This window comes from Narcine bancroftii, chromosome 11, assembly GCF_036971445.1.
Source record: "Narcine bancroftii isolate sNarBan1 chromosome 11, sNarBan1.hap1, whole genome shotgun sequence".
Taxonomy (NCBI): Eukaryota; Metazoa; Chordata; class Chondrichthyes; order Torpediniformes; family Narcinidae; genus Narcine; species Narcine bancroftii.
Window position 1 is genome coordinate 83,342,505 of NC_091479.1, and position 21,844 is coordinate 83,364,348.

Sequence of the window (21,844 nt, forward strand, 5' to 3'; positions counted from 1 at the left end):
CAGTTTTTCTTGATTTTTTTTTTTGTTGTTAATTAACGTAACAAATATAAACCTAATGTTGGACATGTCCAGCAAGTGTAGAGAGAAAAAAGTGCCCTCTAATCTGCTGTATGTTGCATTTCAGATTTAAATTTTGCATTTCAAGAAACAACTACAATACAACCCTGATGATCCAAAATTGGATTCTCTGAAATCCTCATTTATCCAAAATTTTTTCGGAGCTGAACTGGCTTCACAGGTTGGAAAAAAAAAAATCATTTGACATGAAATTAGAAACATTGTTCTCATTTCAGGAACATCCCTCCCCTTTCTCTTTCCATTTCTTCTTTACTTTCCCCTATTGACTTTTCTCTCCAACTCTCCCTCTCAAACTGTGTGCCACTGTCTCCCAGCCGCAAGCGGTCGGAAGAATCCCTTGTTCTGGCGTCATGAAGGAGAGTGGCCTCCCAGGCAGGAGCGGGACCTCTGGCTCAGTGGCGTTCCCTTCTCTCTCCTATCACCTTTCCTCCTTCCTCGGCTCACTACAGGACACGCGCTCTGGATTTCATAGGCCTAGGGGAGGATTCTGGGTCTGGACTCAGGCGTCCAGTGACCGTGGAGACAGGAGCCTGCCGACTCACCAGTGAGTGTTACACTGGCCTGGGAAGCCTACCGGGGATCAGCAGCACCAGTAGGGATGTGAATTAAACATGTTTAATGTTTAAAAAGCCTTCCCTTGTTGTTTGTTGTTTAAATATTGATACAAGTGATTTGCTGTTGCTACTGGGCTGTTTTAAAAAAAATGTCCAGTTATCTGGAAAAAGCGTTTATCCGAAATAGGCCCGGTCCTGACCATTTTGGATAATCTGTATTGTACTATATTTACTTTACCACACAATGGTATAAATGTAAATGCAGTAACTGATATTGTAGGTTTATCTGGTACATTGAGCAGGTGTTTTGAACTGGAGATACGAGATTGCAAAGGCTGGAATCTGAGTAGGCCTAGTCATTGGAAATCAGTGGGTGGAGTGCAGCTGGGAGAGGGGGTGGGGTGGGAGGATGGGGGAAGGCTTTGCCAATGTTTTAGTTTGCAATCCTTCATCAACATGAAAGATGGAAAAGAGAGATGGCCAGTGTAAAGAGGAGCATGGGGGAAGTAAGAAGGGCCAGTAGAGGATTGGAAAGCTAGTGAAGGGTGATGGACATGTGAGGGTTAGAGTTTGAAGCCCTGCTCCAATTCATAAATATTTCAGTGAAACATTAAGTGTCAGATGTTCCTTCCTTTATTTGAAACTTTAAGCCAAAATCCAATTCGCATGTTGAGTTGGAAATGGATAATTTGACTGTGCTTAGTTAAAGAGAGCAGGAACAACTGGTGTTCTAGCTATCCTTCATTCAACAAGTTCTACCAATGAATGAATAGATCATGAGAGTTCATGGAACAATGGAGTGTTTGGGGCCTCCCAAGGGAAGAGTGAGGTAGTTGATCTTCATTTATGCAATAATTTTGTTCTAGATTTTTTTGTTCAGTGCAGTTGGTTTAGTAAAAGAATCATGGAATAAAACACACTGGTCCTATTTCACTACTTCTCTTGAGAATTGATCAAGGAGAGGTCTTGGCTAAGGAATGAGGCTGTGGCTCCAATTAATAACTGGAATTGCAATATTCGTTTTACTGTGTGTTTAAAACGCTTGTATTTGTGTGAATCTGACCCTTCAGGTGATATGTTGGCTTCTATCTATGGGCTTGATGTATTTGTGCTAATAATCCTTTATGTGTAAAAAAACATTCCTTTTCTCTTTGATCTGCAATGTTTGTTTTCTCTGTTTGAATGCACAGTAAGGTATGTCAGTTGTTGCAAAGCCATCCTCTGGACCATGACCCCACCAGTGAACATCAGTCTCTTCTGACTGTAGGCAAGAGCACTCCCAGACACTGATCTCATTTCCTCTGGTAATTTTGGCTCCATGGCTACCATTCTTGTATTCCCCAGCTACACCCAGACCTTCCTCGTGATTAAGATGCATTGGCAGGATTGATCAGGTAGGCTCATTGTTTCAGCCTGATGTCAGAATCAGAATTTATTGTCAGGAACAAGTCATGAAATTTGGTGTTTTGCAGCATCATTAGTGCAAACCTTTATGAATTGTCTTACAATAATATATAAAAACTAAAAGTAATAGTAGTTGTGCACAAAAAGTGAGGCAGTATCTTTGGTTCATTGATTATTCAGGAATCTGATGGCAGCGGAGAAGAAGCTGACCTTGTGCCGCTGAGTGCTTGTCTCTTACCCGATGGTAGCAGATTGAAGAGGGCGTGGCGTGGGTGGTGGGGTCTTTGAAGATAGAGGGTGCTTTTTTAAGACACTCCCTCATGTGGATGTCCTCGATGGAGTAGAATCTGATGCCTATGATGTCGCAGGCTGAGTTTACAACCCTATGGAGTTTTTACTTGTCCCAAGATTTGGCGCACCCATTACCAGACAGTGATGCAACCAATCTGTGGTCTCTACAGTACACCTGTAGAGGTTTTCGGAGACTTCGGTGGCATACCGAATCTCCGCAAGCACCTCACAAAGTATAGCTGCTGGTGGAGCTCCTTCATGATTTAGTCAACATGGAGGTTCCAGGACAGATCTTTGGAGATGTTGCCACCTAGGAATTTGAAGTTCTTGACCTTCTCCACTACAGAACAGTCGATGAGGACTGGCTCATGTTCCCCTAACTTGCTCCTGAAGTCCACAACAACCCCCTTGGTTTTACTAATGTTGAGTGCAAGATTGTTGTTGTGACACCACCCAGAGCTTCTCTTTTTCCCTTTTATTTGCTTCCTCTTTGCCATTTATGATTCTGCCGACAACTGTGGTGTCATCGGCAAACTTGTCGATAGGATTAGAAGTGCCTGGCTGCACAATCATGGATATATAATGAGCAGAGCAGTGGGCAAAGCATGCATTCTTGGTGTGCGCCTGTGTTGATGATCATTGAGGAGGAGATGTTGCTTCCAATTTGTACTGATTGCTCTTCTGATGAGAAAGTCAAGGATCCATTTGCAGAGTGGGGTACAAAGGCCCAGAGTTTGTAGCTTCTTTACCAGCACTGAGGGAATAATGGAATTGAAAGTTGAGCTGTAGTTGAAGAGCAACCAAATGCATGAGTTGCTGTGTTCAAGGTGTTCTAGAGCTGAGTGGAGAGCCAGCGATATTGCATCTGCTGTGGAACGATTATGACAATAGGCAAATTGCAATGGGTCCTGATCTTTGCTTAGGTATGTGTTAATTCTGAACATGACCAACCTATCAAAGCATTTCACCACAGTAGAAGTTGGTGCTTCTGGACGATAGTTGTTGAGGCATTGTCATTGAGGATCTTGACACACAGAAACTATTTCTTATGACATGCTCTTTTTTTTTTTTAACCCTTTCCATTTACATCTGCCACACCTCTGACTTCCTCTGCCATTTTGACAATTTTCTGGATCCAACTGGCTTATTTTAATGTGGATATCAAATCCATCTACATCTCCATCACACATCAGAACTGCCTTTCACTTCCTTGAACACACAAACTAAACTATTCTTCCTGTACCATCAGTCCCTGGCTGAACTTGAGCATTGAACAACATCTCAGTTTTGTTTTACTCACTTTCTCCAAATCCAAGGTTTTGCTGTGGAAGCAGAACAAGTCCAAATTGTGCCCAGCTTTTGGGCACAATTTTCCTCCAGTCCTTTTGTTTTTGGTCCTCTTCCTCAACTATTTTTCAGATATATTAAGGATGATGTTGATATTGATTCTTGATTTCATAAAAAGCATGAGAGTTTCACGAGGCCCTTTCATAAAGCAAAACAAATCCGAATATGAAGGCGGAGATTCTCCACCCTCACATCGGAAAACTTGCGGTACCTTCATGAATGCTCCCCGACTGACTCCAATCCCTCTCCGAGGTAATGTCAGCAGTGGAGCGCAGTGCTCCGCCACTCATCATGAATGTACTGCCGCTGCAAATGACTGGCTAGGGACAGGCTGATGACATTGTCAATCTGAGATGCAGGAGTGGGATTTTTAAAATGGCGACAGCGTGCACAGCAGGGAAGCTTTCTGCCTGGGCACGAAGACTGGCTTCTAACATCGTTATCGACTTTCCTACCTGCTCTGGGTGCGCCATTCTCCATTATAGGGCTCTTTCTGCACTTGGCATGCAGTGCTACAGCACCAATTGCACTGCCACCATTGGCTCCAGAGGACACCCTGAGGTGCTACTCTTCATGAAAGCGGCGTAAGAACAGCCTTTTAGGGCTGTTCTATAAAAGGTTGTTTGAAATTTTCTTTGAATTTAGCCAGCCTCAAAGCATAGACTCAACATAAAACCACCTACTAACTTGTACTCTTATTTTCACATGATCTATCCCTGATACTTTTACTCACCTTCTCATTGAGTAGGTTGACAATCACTTAATGCCTACAGATTCCCTAGCTCTCATGCTACATCTCCTCTCACCCTGGTTCTCCTAGTTATCTGATGCTAGATCTGCACCATGAGATGTCCTAGTTTAACTTTAACTGTGATTCACTATTCACAATCTCTTCTGCCCAGATCCATGTTGGGTTTCCCTTTGTCTTCACCTACTGTCTGCTGGTATTGCTATTCATTAAATCATCCTGTTTTTAAGCTTCTGCCATTAACAGATGTATCTTCCCCCTCCCCCTTCAAAATTTGAAAGGGAACATGTCCCCTTGGATGCTCTTGTCCTCTCTTGTCGAGGCAACATCCCATATGCAACGACACCATCTGCACTTACCTCCTCCTTCCCACCATCCACCAACCCATTACTTCTTCCCGTCAAAGGTATATTTTCCTTGAACCTTGTGCAATTAGGACTGAATGGCAGTATTCTGCAAAATGATTATGTTCTGTACTTGATTCCCCCCAAGAGTGGAGATGATCAATTGTGAGCAATGTCCTAAATTAGATGGTATAGAGGTCCTATTTGAGAGTTGTTTTAATTCTCCCTCTTATCCCTATTGTCATTCATACTGTCCCAATGAAGCCTGACATAAGCAGCAGATATAAATTTTATATTTCATGCAAATTTATTCCATATAACCTTTCAACTTCTACTCTGATCTGGAATTTTGAATGACTGAATATTCAGTCAATGTTGAAGTGTATAAATTTGGAAAAATGCTGTTCCATGTGGTCCTCTTTGGAGCTCTTTGCTGATTGAAGCTCTAGTTAACTTTTTTTTTGGTGGGTATAAGATTTGATGGGATAGGGAGAATGGGATTTTCTTTTTGCATCTAAAATTTTACCCAAAATTCAACAAAAGTTTGGATTGTTTTACGTTTATGTCTTGCATCATGCCTGGACATTGTGAAATCGTTAATAAAGAATGAAATTCTAACTTGCATCATTCAGTTTGATATATTGCTTGCCTATTAGTTTATAATGTAATGGACATAAAAAGCTTGAAACAAATTACATTTTGTAACTAGAGAATATCTTTTAAACTAGAATAGACTTAATGCTTAAAATGTATACAGTCTTAAAGCATGCTACTTATAGCTACAAATGTGTAAAATATCAGATGCCATTTGTGCTTACTAGTTTTAAGTTATCTTTCAATTCATCTGAAGTCTTGTAATGTCGCTCGATATATTTTTGTCTTAGGGCCAGAAATGCAGCTGGGCCAAAGAAATCCTCCAGACATCCTTGTCAACCAGACAACACAATCATTTGAAAAGAACGCTTCAAAATCTGCCCTCTTTCCAGAAACTGAGCCTGACTCTGATTTGACTGTTGAATCAATGGAAAATGCCATTGCAGAACAAGTTCCATCATCACGCAAGGTAGAGTATTTAAATTACTACTGAATTTGGAAGGTATGCATATTCTTAAACATAAATGTTAATTTGAAGCAAAAAATAAATTATTTCTGCCTTTATTTTTTTGTGTGAAAGATTCATTTTATGTTGGGTTCATAGTTTTAGAGTTTTTCAGCTTACTTTATCTTTGCAAAGAGTTGAGTGAAAAACAATGGAATAATCCTATGTCAACTGAGGGGGAGCAAAAAGTCTACTTCGTTGTATTGGATCAAGGAATTAAATTGTCTAGGAGGGTAGGAAAGGCTGATTGCATGTGTAAAATCTAAAGGAAAATTAATTCCACATTATAATGTAAAAAAGTTCTTTGTGAGCAGTTTGCACCAGGAATTCTGCTTTCTAAACACTGATTTATGGGGAGTTTAAACTGCACTGGAGGTTCTTTTGCAAATTTCTTCCTGGGTTTCATTTTGTTTCTCAATTGCGATGAATGATAAATCTTTTCATGAATTTCTTACTATTGCATAAATGATTCTGAAAGGGATTGGCAGGGCATATGCTGTTTCCTTTTGCTGGTAAGTCAAACTCAGGCTAAAGTTGGTCATCTGATATAGAGGGGAGAAATTCCTTTATACAGTAGACTGAGAATTTTTGAAAGTCTTTATTGAGGTCTGTGGATACTTGAACAATATTCAAATTTAAAGCTAATATAATTTTGATATGGGAGCTAGGTGGCAAAATGGATAAGGTATGGTGTTAACAATAGCAAATTGGAAAGGCTTGAGGGATGCATGGGTTCCTTCAGTTTCTCGTGGTCATCGACTTGTTTAAGAATTGTGAATTATTACAGCATTTCTAAAAGGAAACGAAGTGCTGCAGGGTACTGGGTCTGAGTATTTAAAATATTTAGAATAATTCAAATGTCATTTGTTTTAAGTAACAAACCAAAATTTTATATTCCATTTTTTGTCAGATTGTGAATTTATTTTTAAATTATTACTGTATGGCATCTATTTTAAGTAATCCGTTAAAATTGTTTTTAAACACATTGCAGGATCAACAAACATCTCCACAATTACTTGATCATGTTATGGTATCAGGAACTTTGCAAGAAAAGGATCCTTCACAATCTTCAGATAATCTTGAAATTCAGACAGTACCTATGGAAACAAATAAAAGAGAAGTTAATTCAGAGGAAACACTGGAAAAAATGGAGGACAAGCTTTATGCTGCTGAGAAGGAAAAGTTTGAAATGAAAAAGGTACTATTGTATGTTTTCAAAGTCAGTGATAGTTGTGTACATCTCTTTGTCTATTTGTCTGTTCTCCATGCAAATCAATATGGAGCACTCTAGAAATGTCCAACGAGGTTCAGTAGGGGTAACATTTGTTGCTGAAGGTCATGAATAACCACATTGAATTTAACCTTTAAAGTCATATGAAGTCCAAAAATGTTTTTTGACCAGCTTGCACTGACTTGCATTACTGTTTACTATAATTGTGGTAACATTTGATGCTGAATGTCATGACCACATTGAATTTAACCTTGCACTAGGGGCACCTTGATCAGTTACAGTACTGTGCAACATTGTACATTCAGAATAAAAACAAGTGGCCAAACCCAGTTCAATATGGGCCCAAAAAAATGAAACAACATTGGAAGAAGCTCTTTACAAGCCTGTAGATTTAGACAAAAGAGAAACTAAGAGACAGCAGAGGAATATCAGTCTCACTTCACTGTTGATGCTTCCAGACATGTAAGGAGCAGGCAGCAGGAAACAGAATAGCTGCAATATACCCATCTCTGGGCTCGGGCCTCTAGACAGGCAAGGGGCAGAAAAAGAGCAGCAACACCAGGCCTGCCTCAGTGCTCAGGCTATATCCCGGGCAATGCCTGGTATCCTAGTTTACAATATTTTCATTGTGGAATAAAATTCTTTTTACTAAAGGTACGTCTGACTTTTCGGATCAAGAATTTAAATGACTAGTGAGGAGTTCTAAACATTTTTCTGCAGAATATCTTGCATATTCCATGCTATTACTTGCAAATAATTTGAGTCTTTTTCCAGTGTGTTCTGAATTAATTACTTAATTATTATTTCCTCATTTATGAAGTTCTTGAAGCCCTATTTGTCTGGGTGGAATGAAAGAAGAAATATAATAGTATTTATTGCAGGAGGTATGAGAATTGAGATGTCTTGTTCCAATTATAAAGGAGCCACATCTGGAATAGTATGAATAGTTCTGGTCTCATTGTACTCGAGCAAATATTGCAAAAGGATGAGTGAATGGGAGGGTGAATTTGCTCTATAAGGAGCAATTAAATAGATTGGGCCTCATCTTATGACCACTAGAGAATGAGAGATAATATCAAAATCTACCAAATTTTTATGGGTCGAAGGATAGCTGCAGAATTGTTGATTTGTTTATCTTAAAAAGGGGTGTCAGCCATTCAAGATAGCAGAACAATACTTCTTCACTTGGAGGTTCATAGATCTTTATTGAAGGCCGCTGTGGAGGTTCAATTATAGGTTAATAGATTTTAATATTAATAAAACTGAGGGATGTTGATTTAATGCAGAAGAGTGACATAATCTGCCAATATCTTACTCTGTGAAGGAGAAGGCCTGGCTGACGCCATCTACAGCTTGGATTTCAATGGATGATTACTTGACTGCAAGTTGGAGTTAGATTGTTTGCTGAATAATTTGTGATGTTTAAGATATAACATGATAGCTAGATGTTGAATTGTTATTTTTGTGTTGAGAACATTTTCGTGTAATTACAGTCCATAATAGAGATGAATAATTTGAAGAAATTAGTGAGGAAAATTAAGCTTTCAGAGGAAAGATTAATGTGTGCTGAACAGGATTGTATCCCAGTGACAAAGTGTAGGATTGCTGTAGGTTAGTTAGTATTATTTTCCTTCATTTATCACTTTCCAACATGTCCTGCACTTTAGACATCTTGGAATGAGATGGAATGTGGGTAATCTTTGTTGGTTTGACCACTAAGGCCATTAAGATTTTCTGACTGGGGACAAAATGAAGTGATAAGTTAATATGCTCTTGGTTTTATGAAGCCAATGGTTTTGTAATTGACAACATTTGCATATTAAAGTCAACTTCATGTTAGCAACTTCAGCCTCCTCTCAAGTATGTGTAGGAACATTGGAATACATCAGGATTGAAATAGGCAGTTTCTTTGGGAATCAAGCCTTAATTGACATAAAGACCTGAAAGCAAAAACAAAAACAGAGTATAAGGATTATGGCAATTTTGTTTTGCCTATTTTATATACCATCTTTACAGAATAAAATAAATAAACAGTTAATTTTTATTATTTTATGCAATACTATTTGATTTACTTCAACTTTTTTAAGGTATTAGCAGAAATGTTTGAAAAGTACTCAAAATTGGAGGAAGAATATTTGCGAGAGAAAAAAGCAGAAGTTTCATACCAAGATCACTACAATCAACTCCAGGTAATTGCTATTGGAATATATATAAACATCTGGGGAATAAAATAATGAGATCTTCAGTGTCGTTAGTACTAAAAATGTGATATTTTGAGGCAGTTAACCATTTAGTGGTGAAATGCAGAAGTGATTTTACATTAAGAGTTAGGGAAACAAACTCTGATCATTAATTAATCCGAAGCAATAGTCAGTAAACAGCACAGGCACATTCTTTTTGCAACCACTAAGTCAACTAGAAGAATCAAGGAATAAAGAAAATGCTGAAGCTACTCAACATGTTGGGTAGCAATTGTGGAAATGAAAAGTGAATCCAGGAAGCCGAGCTTTGGACTTTCCTCTTTCCCCGCAGTCACATTTTTTTCCCTTTCTAGATGACTGTTACTTTCTCAATTAAAAGATTGTACTTTAGCAATTCAAGAACACTTGAATCAGGCTGTTGTTCATTAATTACAGCTCAGCATTTAACTTCATACTATTTAAGCTGATATCCAAACTCAGATCTGAGACACTGATCGTCACATTGTAACTGGACCTTGACTTCCTCATTGGTAAACTCCAATCAGTGCACATTGATCAGCAATGAGGAGTGATGCTGCCATCAATACAGATACTCTATCTCAAGGCTGTGTGCCTAGCTAGCCCTAATAAATACTTCTTACCCACTGCTGTTGTGCTTAGTTCTCCGACAGCAATGAAGCAATTAAATGACTTAATGGCTTTGGAGGTGGGTGAAACTTTGAGGCTTGGTGGCTTGGTGGTTGGATTGGTTACTGCTCCATGTATAGACAGACTGATTGGATTCATCTGCTGGATGTGATTGAAAACTGCACCCTCTTTTGACCCACTGAGCCTTCTCCAGCCTCCTTTAGATTTCATTATGGTAATATTCAATGGCTGTTTGTGCAACAGTGGTGATGAGAGAGAAGTTAAGAGTTGGATGGTTTGTTATATTGGATAAGTCGTTGGTGATTTCTTTCTTCTTTGGCTTGGCTTCGCGGACGAAGATTTATGGAGGGGTAATGTACACGTCAGCTGCAGGCTCGTTTGTGGCTGACAAGTCCGATGCGGGACAGGCAGACACGGTTGCAGCGGTTGCAAGGGAAAATTGGTTGGTTGGGTGTTGGGTTTTTCCCCCTTTGTCTTTTGACAGTGAGGTGGGCTCTGCGATCTTCTTCAAAGGAGGTTTCTGCCCACCAAAATGTGAGGCGCCAAGATGCACGGTTTGAGGCGTTATCAGCCCACTGGCGGTGGTCAATGTGGCAGGCACCAAGAGATTTCTTTAGGCAGTCCTTGTACCTCTTCTTTGGTGCACCTCTGTCACGGTGGCCAGTGGAGAGCTCGCCATATAACAGGATCTTGGGAAGGCGATGGTCCTCCATTCTGGAGACGTGACCCATCCAGCGCAGCTGGATCTTCAGCAGCGTGGACTCGATGCTGTCGACCTCTGCCATCTCGAGTACTTCGACGTTAGGGGTGTAAGCGCTCCAATGGATGTTGAGGATGGAGCGGAGACAACGCTGGTGGAAGCGTTCTAGGAGCCGTAGGTGGTGCCGGTAGAGGACCCATGATTCGGAGCCGAACAGGAGTGTGGGTATGACAACGGCTCTGTATACGCTTATCTTTGTGAGGTTTTTCAGTTGGTTGTTTTTCCAGGCTCTTTTGTGATTTAAAGGACTGTTATATAGTCACTTATTGTGCAAGCTGCAAAACACTCCTTTAGCTCTGCATTTTGCCTTAATTGTCATCCCAGCACACACAACGTTGGTTCTCATAGGCAGCTTGCCTATGTAATGAGCTGTGTGCAATGAAGTGCAAGTGGTTTGTATCTGATTTCTCAGTGTTGCAGTGTGGAGCCCAAACTGATGCCATTTTTGAAATAGAGTAGAATCTCGACACCTATGTGAATCGCACATGTCGGATATGCGAATTTTCAGGTTGATTGACACTCACTCTTCCAATGCCTAACTAATAAACCTACATTAAGAATGCACTGCTTAAAAGACGAAAGACAATGCAAAATGTAAAGTAATTTGAAAAGAAAAATCAGCATTGTAGCCTCTAATTATGTAAAGTTTAATCAGGTAATTTCCATAACTTTCAAAATTTAAATTCGAACCCCAGTCGCTGGCGCTGTAACAGTGTTGCACTATGTGTGTCACTTTCATCATTAACTCCCCACTCCCAAATTTGCAGAAAAGCCTTACTAGTAGACATAATAATAAAGATAAAGGCTCTTACTAGACAGGGACAGGGAGACTTTTTGAGAGAGTCACCCCAGCAGCGAGCGGCATCACCATCTCTTCATCCTGGGTGACACTATTTTATTTCAGTTGAACTTTATCCAAACAGCTGCTATGGCTGGGGCACAAATAGGGTGCACTGCTGGCTGAATATTTGCTCCCACCTTCACTAAGGGGTTGTAGTGCTTCAGGAAAGGTTTACGAGTACCAGCGGCATCACTAGGGTTGGTGTCCCTTTCCCCCACCACACCATGGACCAAGTGTATTGAGCATAGAAGACACAGGTATGTGTTTGTTGAATGTCCTAGGTGGCAGGTGGCGGCAGCACTGAGTCGGGGGGTGGGGGGGGGGGGAGAGGAGTGGTTGGTGGGCATGGGGGCTCTGACCAGAGTGCATTAGAAGGTTCAAAAAGTTAATTAGCATAGAGTTTTAGCCTCATAGGTATATTGATACATGGAAGCTCAGCAAAAATGTTTTGTTGTTATAACTAACAACAGGGGTATTTTTATAAAAAAATAGTCATTTTAGCATCACCCCCTCTGATGGTGTCCCCCTAGTGATGCCAGAAATGAGTACCTTCCTCTTGCCGACAACCTGACTTGCGTCCACGCAAGTGTCCTGGTCATGCCCTCGGTGCACCTTCCTCGCATTGACAACCTGACTCACCTCCATGCAAGTGTCTCGGTAAGGCCCTTGGTGCCTCTTCCTCGCACTGACAAACCCAACTAATCTCCACGCAAGTGTCCCAGTTGGGCCCTCGGCACTTCCTCGCACTGACAACCTGGCTCACCGTCACACAATTAGTGACAGCGAAAAGAATGCATGTGCTTTAAGGGGCATTGCTCGTTCAGTGGAGCAAACCTGCATGTATTCAACAAAGTTTAAGTGCTCCCCCACAGCGTCCATCCACCAGTCTTGTTCCTTTGATATTTATTTATTTCTTTTTTTTGGCTGGTTGGTTGAGTTTCTAGTTAATTAAATTTCAGATAATGGGGATTGTACTGTACACTGAAACATGTTATAAAGCTTTCTGCCCTGTTTGGATTTATGATAACAAATCAGTGCTTTATGTGGCATTGCTAAGTTTATCATTACTAATCCAAAGTTATTTCAGTCTTTTTTTAGTTTATCTTCTGTCAGTGTCCTTGTTTAAAGTAAAATATTTATTGAAAGTTGTTTAATTATGCCAAGGTAATTGCCTCAAGGATCTTGAAAGTAGTTAAGCCACATTAAAAATAACTACTTTGATGGCTCTGATCTTTTATGAATGCTTATTGGCCAAGACCTTGTGTGAATGGTTTCAAGATTAGCCTGAAAGCATACAAGAGGGAAATAAATCAGCTAGTTGAATGGTGTCACAACCTTGCACTCGATGTTTCCAGAACTAAGGAGCTGATGGTGGAGATAGAAATCAGGAGTACACGAACCAATCCTCATTAAAGAGTCAGAAGTGGAAAGTGTTAAGAACTACAAGATCTTGGGTGTCAACATCTCTGAAGATCTGCACTGGGGCCTCCATGCCAATTCAATCATGAAGAGGGCTCACCAGCGGCTATAATTTATGAGGATTTCGAGGAGATTTTGTATGTCACCAGAAACTCTTGCAAATTTCTTCAGGTGTATTGTCTGATATGCATTCTGACTGATATGGAGGTGCCAAAGTGCAGAGTTATGAACCAGCCAGTGCCACCATGGAGACCAGTCTTCACTCCATAGAGATATCTATAAGAGGCAGTGTCTTAAGAAAGCAACCTCTATCTCAAGGGTCCTCGCCACCAGGTCACGTCTACTCACATTGCTACCATCGGGAAGGAGGTACAGGAGTCTGAAGAAGAAATCCACTGGCAAAAGGACAGCTTCTTGCCGTCTGCCATCAGATTTCTGAATGAACAATATATCACAGACACTACTCACTTTCTCCTATTTTGCACATATATATTTTGTAGCATTATTTGCATTGTAACGATGCCGCAAAAACAACAAATGTGACCTGTTCATGGCAATAAATTCTGATTATTCTGAAAACTAAGCATAGAATCACAAATAACAGCACAAAGAATGTCTGAGTTGCTATTAACCATTCAACTAAAACTAACTGCTCTAATCTCATTCTTTGATTAATTTCTCCCCACATCCATTCTTAATTTAGAACAAATCAAATTTAATCAAGATTTTCTGCATTGTCCATTTCTAATCTTCCTACCTTAAAGAAATATATTGCCACCATTTAAAAAAAAAAGTATAAACTCTTGTCTAATTATTTTTATTCCCTACCTTTTGTTAATTCTTCACTTTGGGTAATACAATGCAGTGTGATTGCATCCTGTTTCTCTCCCGAATCTGTGCTCTACCAGCTATTGATATAAGATTTTTTGGGATACTCAGCTGTTCTCTGGGTATGGGTTCACTTCAGTTGCCTTCCCAATCTACTCTGCCTTCTAATTGGAAACTCATGAATACATTTAAAAAAAAATTAAAAATCCAGAGGTACATTAGTTTTATCAATATTTGAAAAGAATTAAAGCAGGAGCGAGGTTCTAATACAACCATAAAATCTGTTACTGTGATGGTTCTTAAGAATATAAATAATAGAAGCACAAATAGATCGTGGCCATTAATTTCTTCACCATTTAGTAAAATCATGGTTGATCTTTTGCCACTACTTTCCTACACTAGCCTCAAGACCTTTGATATTTTTAAAAAAATCTAACCATTCTCTGATTTTTAATCTAAAACATTTGAGTGATTACTTCTGTCAAAAGTTTAAAAGTAAGAAACAAGAGATGCTGGAAATCTCAAATAAGAAAATGCTAGAAATTTAACTGGTCATACAGTTTTTGTGAAATCTGTAAAGACATCAACCTGTAACATTAATTGAAATTTTGTCTCTACAAATGCTGCCTGACTTTTTGCGTATTTTCAGCAATTTCTCTTTGCGTTCTTCAGAAATATAACATCAAAATTTCTAAAAAATTTTGCCTTTTTATTTCAATTAGTAGAATCTAGTTCTACATCACAGAAACAGGGCTGCCAGGCCATCTTGGCCTTGCCAAGCAAGCCGGTCCCATTTGCCTGCATTCAGCTTGAATCCCTGTAAACCTTTCTATCCATGTGCCTGTCTAATTGCCTTTTGAATGGCAATATTGTCTATACCTTTTGTCTTGGCAGTTCCTTCCATGCACTTAACAGTCTGCATGAAGAATACAACTCTGGAGTCCCTTTTAAGTCTTTCCCCTCTCACCTTAAATCATGCTCCAGCTTTACATTCACTTGCTCTGGAGGATACAGGCAATGGCCTTTTAAACCTTCTCGATGACCCTCATGATATTTTAAACCTCTATATGGTCCACTTCAATCTCCTCATGGTTTGAGGAGAAAATTCCTAGACTCTCCAGCCTACAAGCTCCAGCAACATTCTTTTGATTATTTGAATTTCATGTCCAAATATGTTTGGATTTTAGTTCAAGTTTATTATCTGATTGTACATTTGCAACTAACAAAATAGTATCTCTCTAACATGGTGTAAATGCAAAAACACACAATACAGTACCTAATGATCACATAAATAATAAGAATAAATATGTACAGTAAAATGCCAGTTATCTGGAATTCAAATAACCGGCAGTCTCAAGCAACTGGCAAAAAAGATTAAAGGGTAAAAAAAAGAATAAAATAATAGTCTAAAATAAGCAAGTTTAAAGTTGTAAAAGTAAATGTTCTCTGAAGTAACACACAAACCTCTGGTGAAGATGGGAGCAAATAGTCAGCAGGCGGAGAGCCTTGGATGTGCTTCGCTCATAGCAGCTGTTTGAATAAAGTTGTGTGAAACTGTAATTGCATCACCCAAGATTAAGAGCAGGTTGATGCCGCTTGCCATTGGGGTGGTTCTCTTAAAGTGTCTGCCTATCCCTATTAGTAAGAGTTGCTTTGGTCAGCGACTTTATCTGTAAACTTGGGGAAGGAGGGTTAATTATCTTTAATGTTATTGTTCGTATTTCAGGCGGCTCCGTGGAGGGGGAGGAACCATCAGATGCAGCAACGATTAAATGTTTTTAAAAAAAAAAAATGTGACTGAAAAGAAAGTAAAATACTAAGGTTTATATATTCATGCAAGTTAAGTTTGTTCAGTGTAAGTACAGTATAGTTCTTTTGACTTTTAAACTTTATTCTTAATGTAGTATTAGTTAGACATTGTAAGTGTAAGTCTCAAGCAAACAGAAAATACACTTAGCCGGCATCTACCAATCCCCATAGGCCCAGATATCAGGGTTTTACTGTATATAGAGAGAGTGTGTGTGTGTGTAAGGAAAAAAAATCCTGTTGCAGTGTACTTCCTAAAATACAGAGTATTTTGTTGTCATTGAACATCATGATCAATGTGTAACTGTTCCATATTAAATTATCTGTGCTGCCTAAGTCTTATTTTTGCATCGGTGTTTGGTTCATTTTTCCCATTTTGATAGTGAACCAGTAACTCTGGAACCCAATAATCCCACTGATTAGTATAATTCTTTATCAACTTTGAGGGAAAGTTTCTAGGTCCTGAATTTCTATGAATAAATGTTGGAAATATGGTTCAATTGAGAATGTTTGTATCTGTAAATATTTATTTGAAGTATTGAACCCTTTTCACTTTTTTGTTCACCATTCACTTTAATTCAAATGCAGGATCTTGTGAATTACCATAATTCATTCTGTTCCTTGAGATTCTCATATAGGAGTTATCTGATGCACAGTTTCCATCTGTTTGAAGTTTACGTTCTGAATTTTATATATTTTATTTATTTTGCTTTTGTATATTGAGCAATGTTTTGCTCTAATTGGAATCTGAACTGTTTTGTACTATCCTTCCATGATGATTATGTCGGTAAGTGTCTTTGGATAAATAATTAGTGTAAGCCTGGAGTTGTTAAGGTATTTAACGCATGAACAGAAATGGATGAATCAGAATGACAAAATTAAGAAAAAAATTTAAAAATATACTTTAAACATTCAGAATTAAGTAACTTTTATGGAAGAAATTTCGCACGTAAAATTAAAAATTGATGTATGCCTGAGCAGCCCAAAAATATTTTAAAATAACTTGATGTATACATTCCCTCCCTTTACTTTGCTTAATGATGTATAAATATAGAAATGACATGTTTACAAACTTTACAATGTTAAATGTTGTTTAAAACAGTTTAAATATTGGGAAACCCAGTGGAAGTTAAGTCAAGTGCTCAAATACAAGGCACTTAGAAATTTATTTTTGGCAGTCAGAAGCATTCTTTTAATTTTTTTAACCTCATTTAGGGAATATCTACTTGTTCATTGTTCATTCAAAAGCTAATAGTGTGTTGAAATGAAGAATCACCCATAATATTTTTTTCATTTCCTGTTTAAAGAATAAAATTCTTCATGCCATATGTCACATTTTTTCAGGTTATTAATTCGGAGTTTAATTGATAAATTTATCCAGGCAGTTCCACTACCAGCACGTCCCCTGCAAGACCAGAGGAGCCAACACACTTGACCACTGCAACATCATTATGAAGAATGCCCACTGAGCCATCCCACCACCACACTTTATCAAGTCTAATCACCTGGCATACAAGCAGAGACTGAGGACTCCAGCGCCAGTGGTGAAGATGGAGAAAGTATGGTCAAGGGAGACGGAAAAGCGCCTACAGGATTGCTTTGGATTGGTAGACTGGACCATAATGAAGGACTCATCCTTTGACCTGAATGAATATGCAACATGTGTCACTGACTTTATCAAGTCCTATGTGGACGAGTGTGTGCCCACGTGCACATATACTTGAAGTTCCCCAACTAGAAACCTTGGATGAATTAGAAAATCTGCCACCTGCTGAGGGGAAGATCAAGGGCATTTAAGGCTGGTGATTCAGATCTCTGCAAGAAGTCCAGGTATGTTCTGTGGAAGGCAATCTTGCCAACAGAGGCAATTCCAGAGGAAGATAGAGACAAGTACTCACTAGCTATGGCAGTGATTGCAGGCCATTACATATTACAAAATGCAGTTGAACACATAAATGGCTGTGATGTGTTACTGCCCGATGAGCTGAACACCTAATATGCCCACTTTGAGAAGGAGAACTCAACTGTGCCTGCAAAGGCTGATTACCCAGTGATATCTATCTCTAAGATTGACATTAGAACATCATTCAAGAGGGTGAACCTTCACAAGGTGCTGTGCCCTGATGGCATACCTGGCAGGGTACACCAACCAACTAGCCGGAGTATTCACAAATATTTTCAATCTCTCACTGCTGCAGTTGGAGGTTCCCAACTCCTTCAAAAGGCCATCAATCATATTCGTGCCCAAGAAGAGCAGAGTGAGCTTCTTCAATGACTATCGCCCAGTGACACTCGCATCTGCTGTGATAAAATGCTTTGAGATGTTGGTCATAGCCAGAATTAACTTGTAGCCAAGTAAAGACCCAGATCCACTGCAATTTGCCTACTAGTACAGCAGATACAATCTCACTGGTTCTACACTCAGCTCTGAATCACCTAGACAGCAGCAACTTATACATGTGTCTGCTCTTCGTTGACCACAGCTCAGCCTTCAACACCATTATTCCCTCAATGATGGACAACAAGTTCCAAATGTGGCCTCTGCACCCCCCCCCCCCCCCCCCCCCCTCTGCAGCTGGATCCTTGATTTCCTCATCGGAAGACCAGAGTCAGTACGAATTGGAAACGTCTCCTCCTCGCTGAAGATCAATACAGGCACACCTCAAGGATTCATGCTTAGCCTGCTGCTCTACTCACTCTACACCCATGACAGTATGGCTTGGCATAACCACAGGTGGCACTGGAGAGGGAGATAGTTCAGCTAGTTGAGTGGTATCACACCAATAGCCTTGCGCTCAACGTTACCTGTGCAACTGCCTTGATTTTATCTTTGGTTGGATTGATACCTTCACTAGTCAGCTTGTGATTAGTGAATGCCATCTTGGATACACCCATCGAACATTTGTCTGCATTCACCATCAATCCAGCATCTCTCAAATGGGCTAATGTCTGTCTCAGTCTCTCATCATGTTCCTCATGTGTGACATCATGGACAATGATATCATCTGAGATGTTAGCTGTGCCTGGAACTCCTTGGATCACTTTATGGATTTCATGTTGATAGATCTCCGGAGCAGCGTTTACACCAAATAGTAACCTCTTGTATCTAAACAATCCGCAATATGTGACAAATGTGGTGATTTTTTTAAAGTTGACTCTGGCTCTAGATCTAGCTGGTGGAAACCCCATTTCAAATCCAATTTTGAGAAATCTTCATCCACTGTAGGAATGTGCTGCCTTTCCCTCACTACTGCTTCATTTGCTCCCTCATATCAATATATAGTCTGATCTCAATTGGGTTTCGGGACAACAACGACTGAACTGACCCAAGGAGTCGGTTCCTCCACTGGTTCAATTATGTCTTGTTGGATAAGTTCATGTTTTTTTGCTCCTACTTTATCCTCAGTCCAAGCGGTGCCCTTCTCATGGGTTGTGCTACTGGCCTGACCTCTGGATCTATTTTTAGTTTGATCTGCCTGTCCCATAGTTTTCCAAATCCTTCAAAAACTGACCGGAATTCCTCCTGCAGATCAATATAGGATTGCACTGAGTTCACATTTCAGGCTATACATAATACACCCATTGCCTGGGCTGTCTCCCTCCCTACTCAATAGAGGTTACTCAATGACAAGAAACTCTGCAATCATGGTAGGTGGTGTAAGATTACTCTGGACATCTACCTGCACCTCTGCTGTAAAGCATCCAATACTTGAATCCTGAGGTCAAACAAAGTCAACGGTCTTAGGTTGAGTTCAAATATGCTCAGTCTTTATTCCACCATTATTGTCTTTTACTCCCTCATAGTCGTGTGCAACATGCCAGGCATTACAGTCGATAACCAATCTAGATTATCATGCAAGGCATTATTTGCGCTATGATGCTGCTGTCAAACAACAAACTTCATGACATGTTTATAACAATAATTTCTGATTCTGACGCTGACTAATCTGCTGAGTTCCTCCAGAATTTTGTGGGTTGCAGTTTCTTCTCTTGCCTCCCACAATGTCCCATGATGCACTTGATCAGGCCCTGATTTTATCTATGTTTGTAGAAACCTTGCATGGAATTGGATTAGATCACTTTCTTGTAACAAGGAAAGGCTATAGCTGGAATTTTTGTGCAGCTTTAAACTGCCATTATTAAATGAACTTTCACATATTTCTGCATAATATTACCACTGTAGTATTGCCTTCTTTATACCATCATTGATACATTAACAAAATGTAATGTTATTTTCCAGGACAAACATAAACAAAAGATAGAAGATCTTCGTAAAGCTGGTCATGATGCTCTTAGCACAATCATTGAAGAATTTAAGGTTGGTATTCTTCAGGCCTAATTTAAATAAATTGCATTTTGTTTTTCACAAGCTGGTCTAAAGTGAATGCTTTTTAATTTTGTTGTAAGGAAGGGCAAACTTGGCCAAAAATTAAAAATGCAATTAATTGATAAGTGAGAAGCATCAATTACAGAAAATATTGTCAGAAAAGGTCACCAAAAGGACGGCCTTTTCATCTTGATTTGAGATGTTTTATCCATATTGAGCTACATTTTATTTTTATGATTATGTTAACTTCCCTTAAATTATCGATTCAGTTGCTATTTCTTTACAAGTTTCACATTGTTAATTATTTATTTGAATTGCCCTGAACTTTTTCACTGATGACAAAATACATTGTTTGGCTTGTGTGACATTCCAAGGCTAGCACTGCACAGAAGGAGCGCCTAACTCAGGCGGAGCCTGCTTAAAAATCAAGTAGTGTGGCCCAGAACATGCCCTGGAAATATTTTTAAAATCTTTGTTGGGCCAAACTTCAGTTTAGCTGACAAGGTGACATATCTGACATTTTAAATTGATTCCTAAACTATTTAATTTAGTAATTAAAATGTAAGCAAAACAGATTTAAGCTTGCAAACTGGAATGAATGCAACATATTTCTTTAATCTTTTGCTGTAATTTTTCTTCATTGAAATCTTTGTTGGAGAATTTGCTGCAACTTTACATTCCATCACCAATACATGTCGATTCAGGCAATCACTCTTTAATAGCTCCTCCATTTCCTTTTGAAATCAAGCCCATTATGCAATTGAAGAAAGCAAGGTATAGGAGAAAAAAGAAATACACAAGAGAAGTACAAAAGCTGCAGATGCTATAATATTGAACAAACAAAGAATTGCTGTAAGAAGTCAGCAGGTCAGAAAGGATCAATAAGCAGAAATGGTTCGTCAATGTTTTGGGTCTAGACCCTGCATTAAGGCCAAAGGGAAAGAGCTGATATTCTGTACATAAAGGAGGAAAGAAGTTGATGGAGAGGTCCAGAGATTAAATGTATTGAAAGGGGAAGAAAAGTTGGAGGGAAGGGGAGGAAAAAAAGCACAGTACAAGAGTAGATAAAGGAGAGATAGAAACTGAACCAGATGGGAGTGGCAGTTACCTAAAATTTGAAAAACCAATGCTTATTCTGTTAGGTTTAAGGCTGTCTAAGTGGAATTCAATTTGAAGTTCCGCATCCATGGTGAAAATAATGTGATGAGGGTCAGAGTATTGGAATTCTTCATAGGTGGAGAACGTGAGCACTGTGAATGTAGGTGGGAAGGGACTGCACGGGGGTGGGGAGGGAAATAAGATGATGTCAAGTTATGACGACTTAAGTTCCTGGGTGGAGATTTGGTGCCGTCTGACCAACTGAGTACCTCCAGTCATTCACATTTGAGATTTATTGTCAGAGTACTACATGGCATCATGTACAACCCTGAGATTCTTTGACCTGCAGATAAGGGAGAATTACCACATATTGGCAGTGCAAGAAAAAAAATGACTCAATGTACACATATAAACAAAGAAATGTGAGCAAACTGAAATACAGAGGAAAAGAAAAGGGCAAAAGTAAGAGTCCTTAAATAAATCCCTGATTGAGTTTGTCGCTGAGGAGTCTGATGGTGGAAGGGTAGCTGCTGTTCCTGAACCTGGTTGTGCGAGTCTTGTGGCACCTCTACCTCTTTCCTGAAGGCAGCAGTGAGGACAGAGCGTGAGCTGGGTGGTGTGGATTCTTGATGATTGCTGCTGCTCTCCTTTGCTTGCTTTAAAAAAAAAACATGCCTCTTTTCAGATAAAAATATCATATCATTTTGAATAGTAATCAAAAATTGTTATCTATTTTAGTTACCAATGCAAAAATGACCTCAAAATGATGCTGCTTTGCTAATTCTTAGTTTGCTTAAAAATATTTGCCTCTTTTCATGAA

At 39.3% G+C, this 21,844-nt stretch overlaps 1 protein-coding gene across 10 annotated transcripts in view; it reads left to right on the top strand.

The window, feature by feature from the left end:
• LOC138746046 (coiled-coil domain-containing protein 91-like) overlaps window positions 1–21,844 on the top strand; it is a 132,832-nt gene that overhangs the window by 51,153 nt on the left and 59,835 nt on the right. For all 10 annotated transcript variants that reach the window (XM_069903766.1, XM_069903769.1, XM_069903764.1 and 7 more), the window contains 4 exons: window positions 5,651–5,829; window positions 6,857–7,063; window positions 9,184–9,285; window positions 19,840–19,917. In XM_069903766.1, the coding sequence (XP_069759867.1) occupies window positions 5,651–5,829; window positions 6,857–7,063; window positions 9,184–9,285; window positions 19,840–19,917 (566 nt within the window). The remainder of the gene's footprint in view (window positions 1–5,650; window positions 5,830–6,856; window positions 7,064–9,183; window positions 9,286–19,839; window positions 19,918–21,844) is intronic.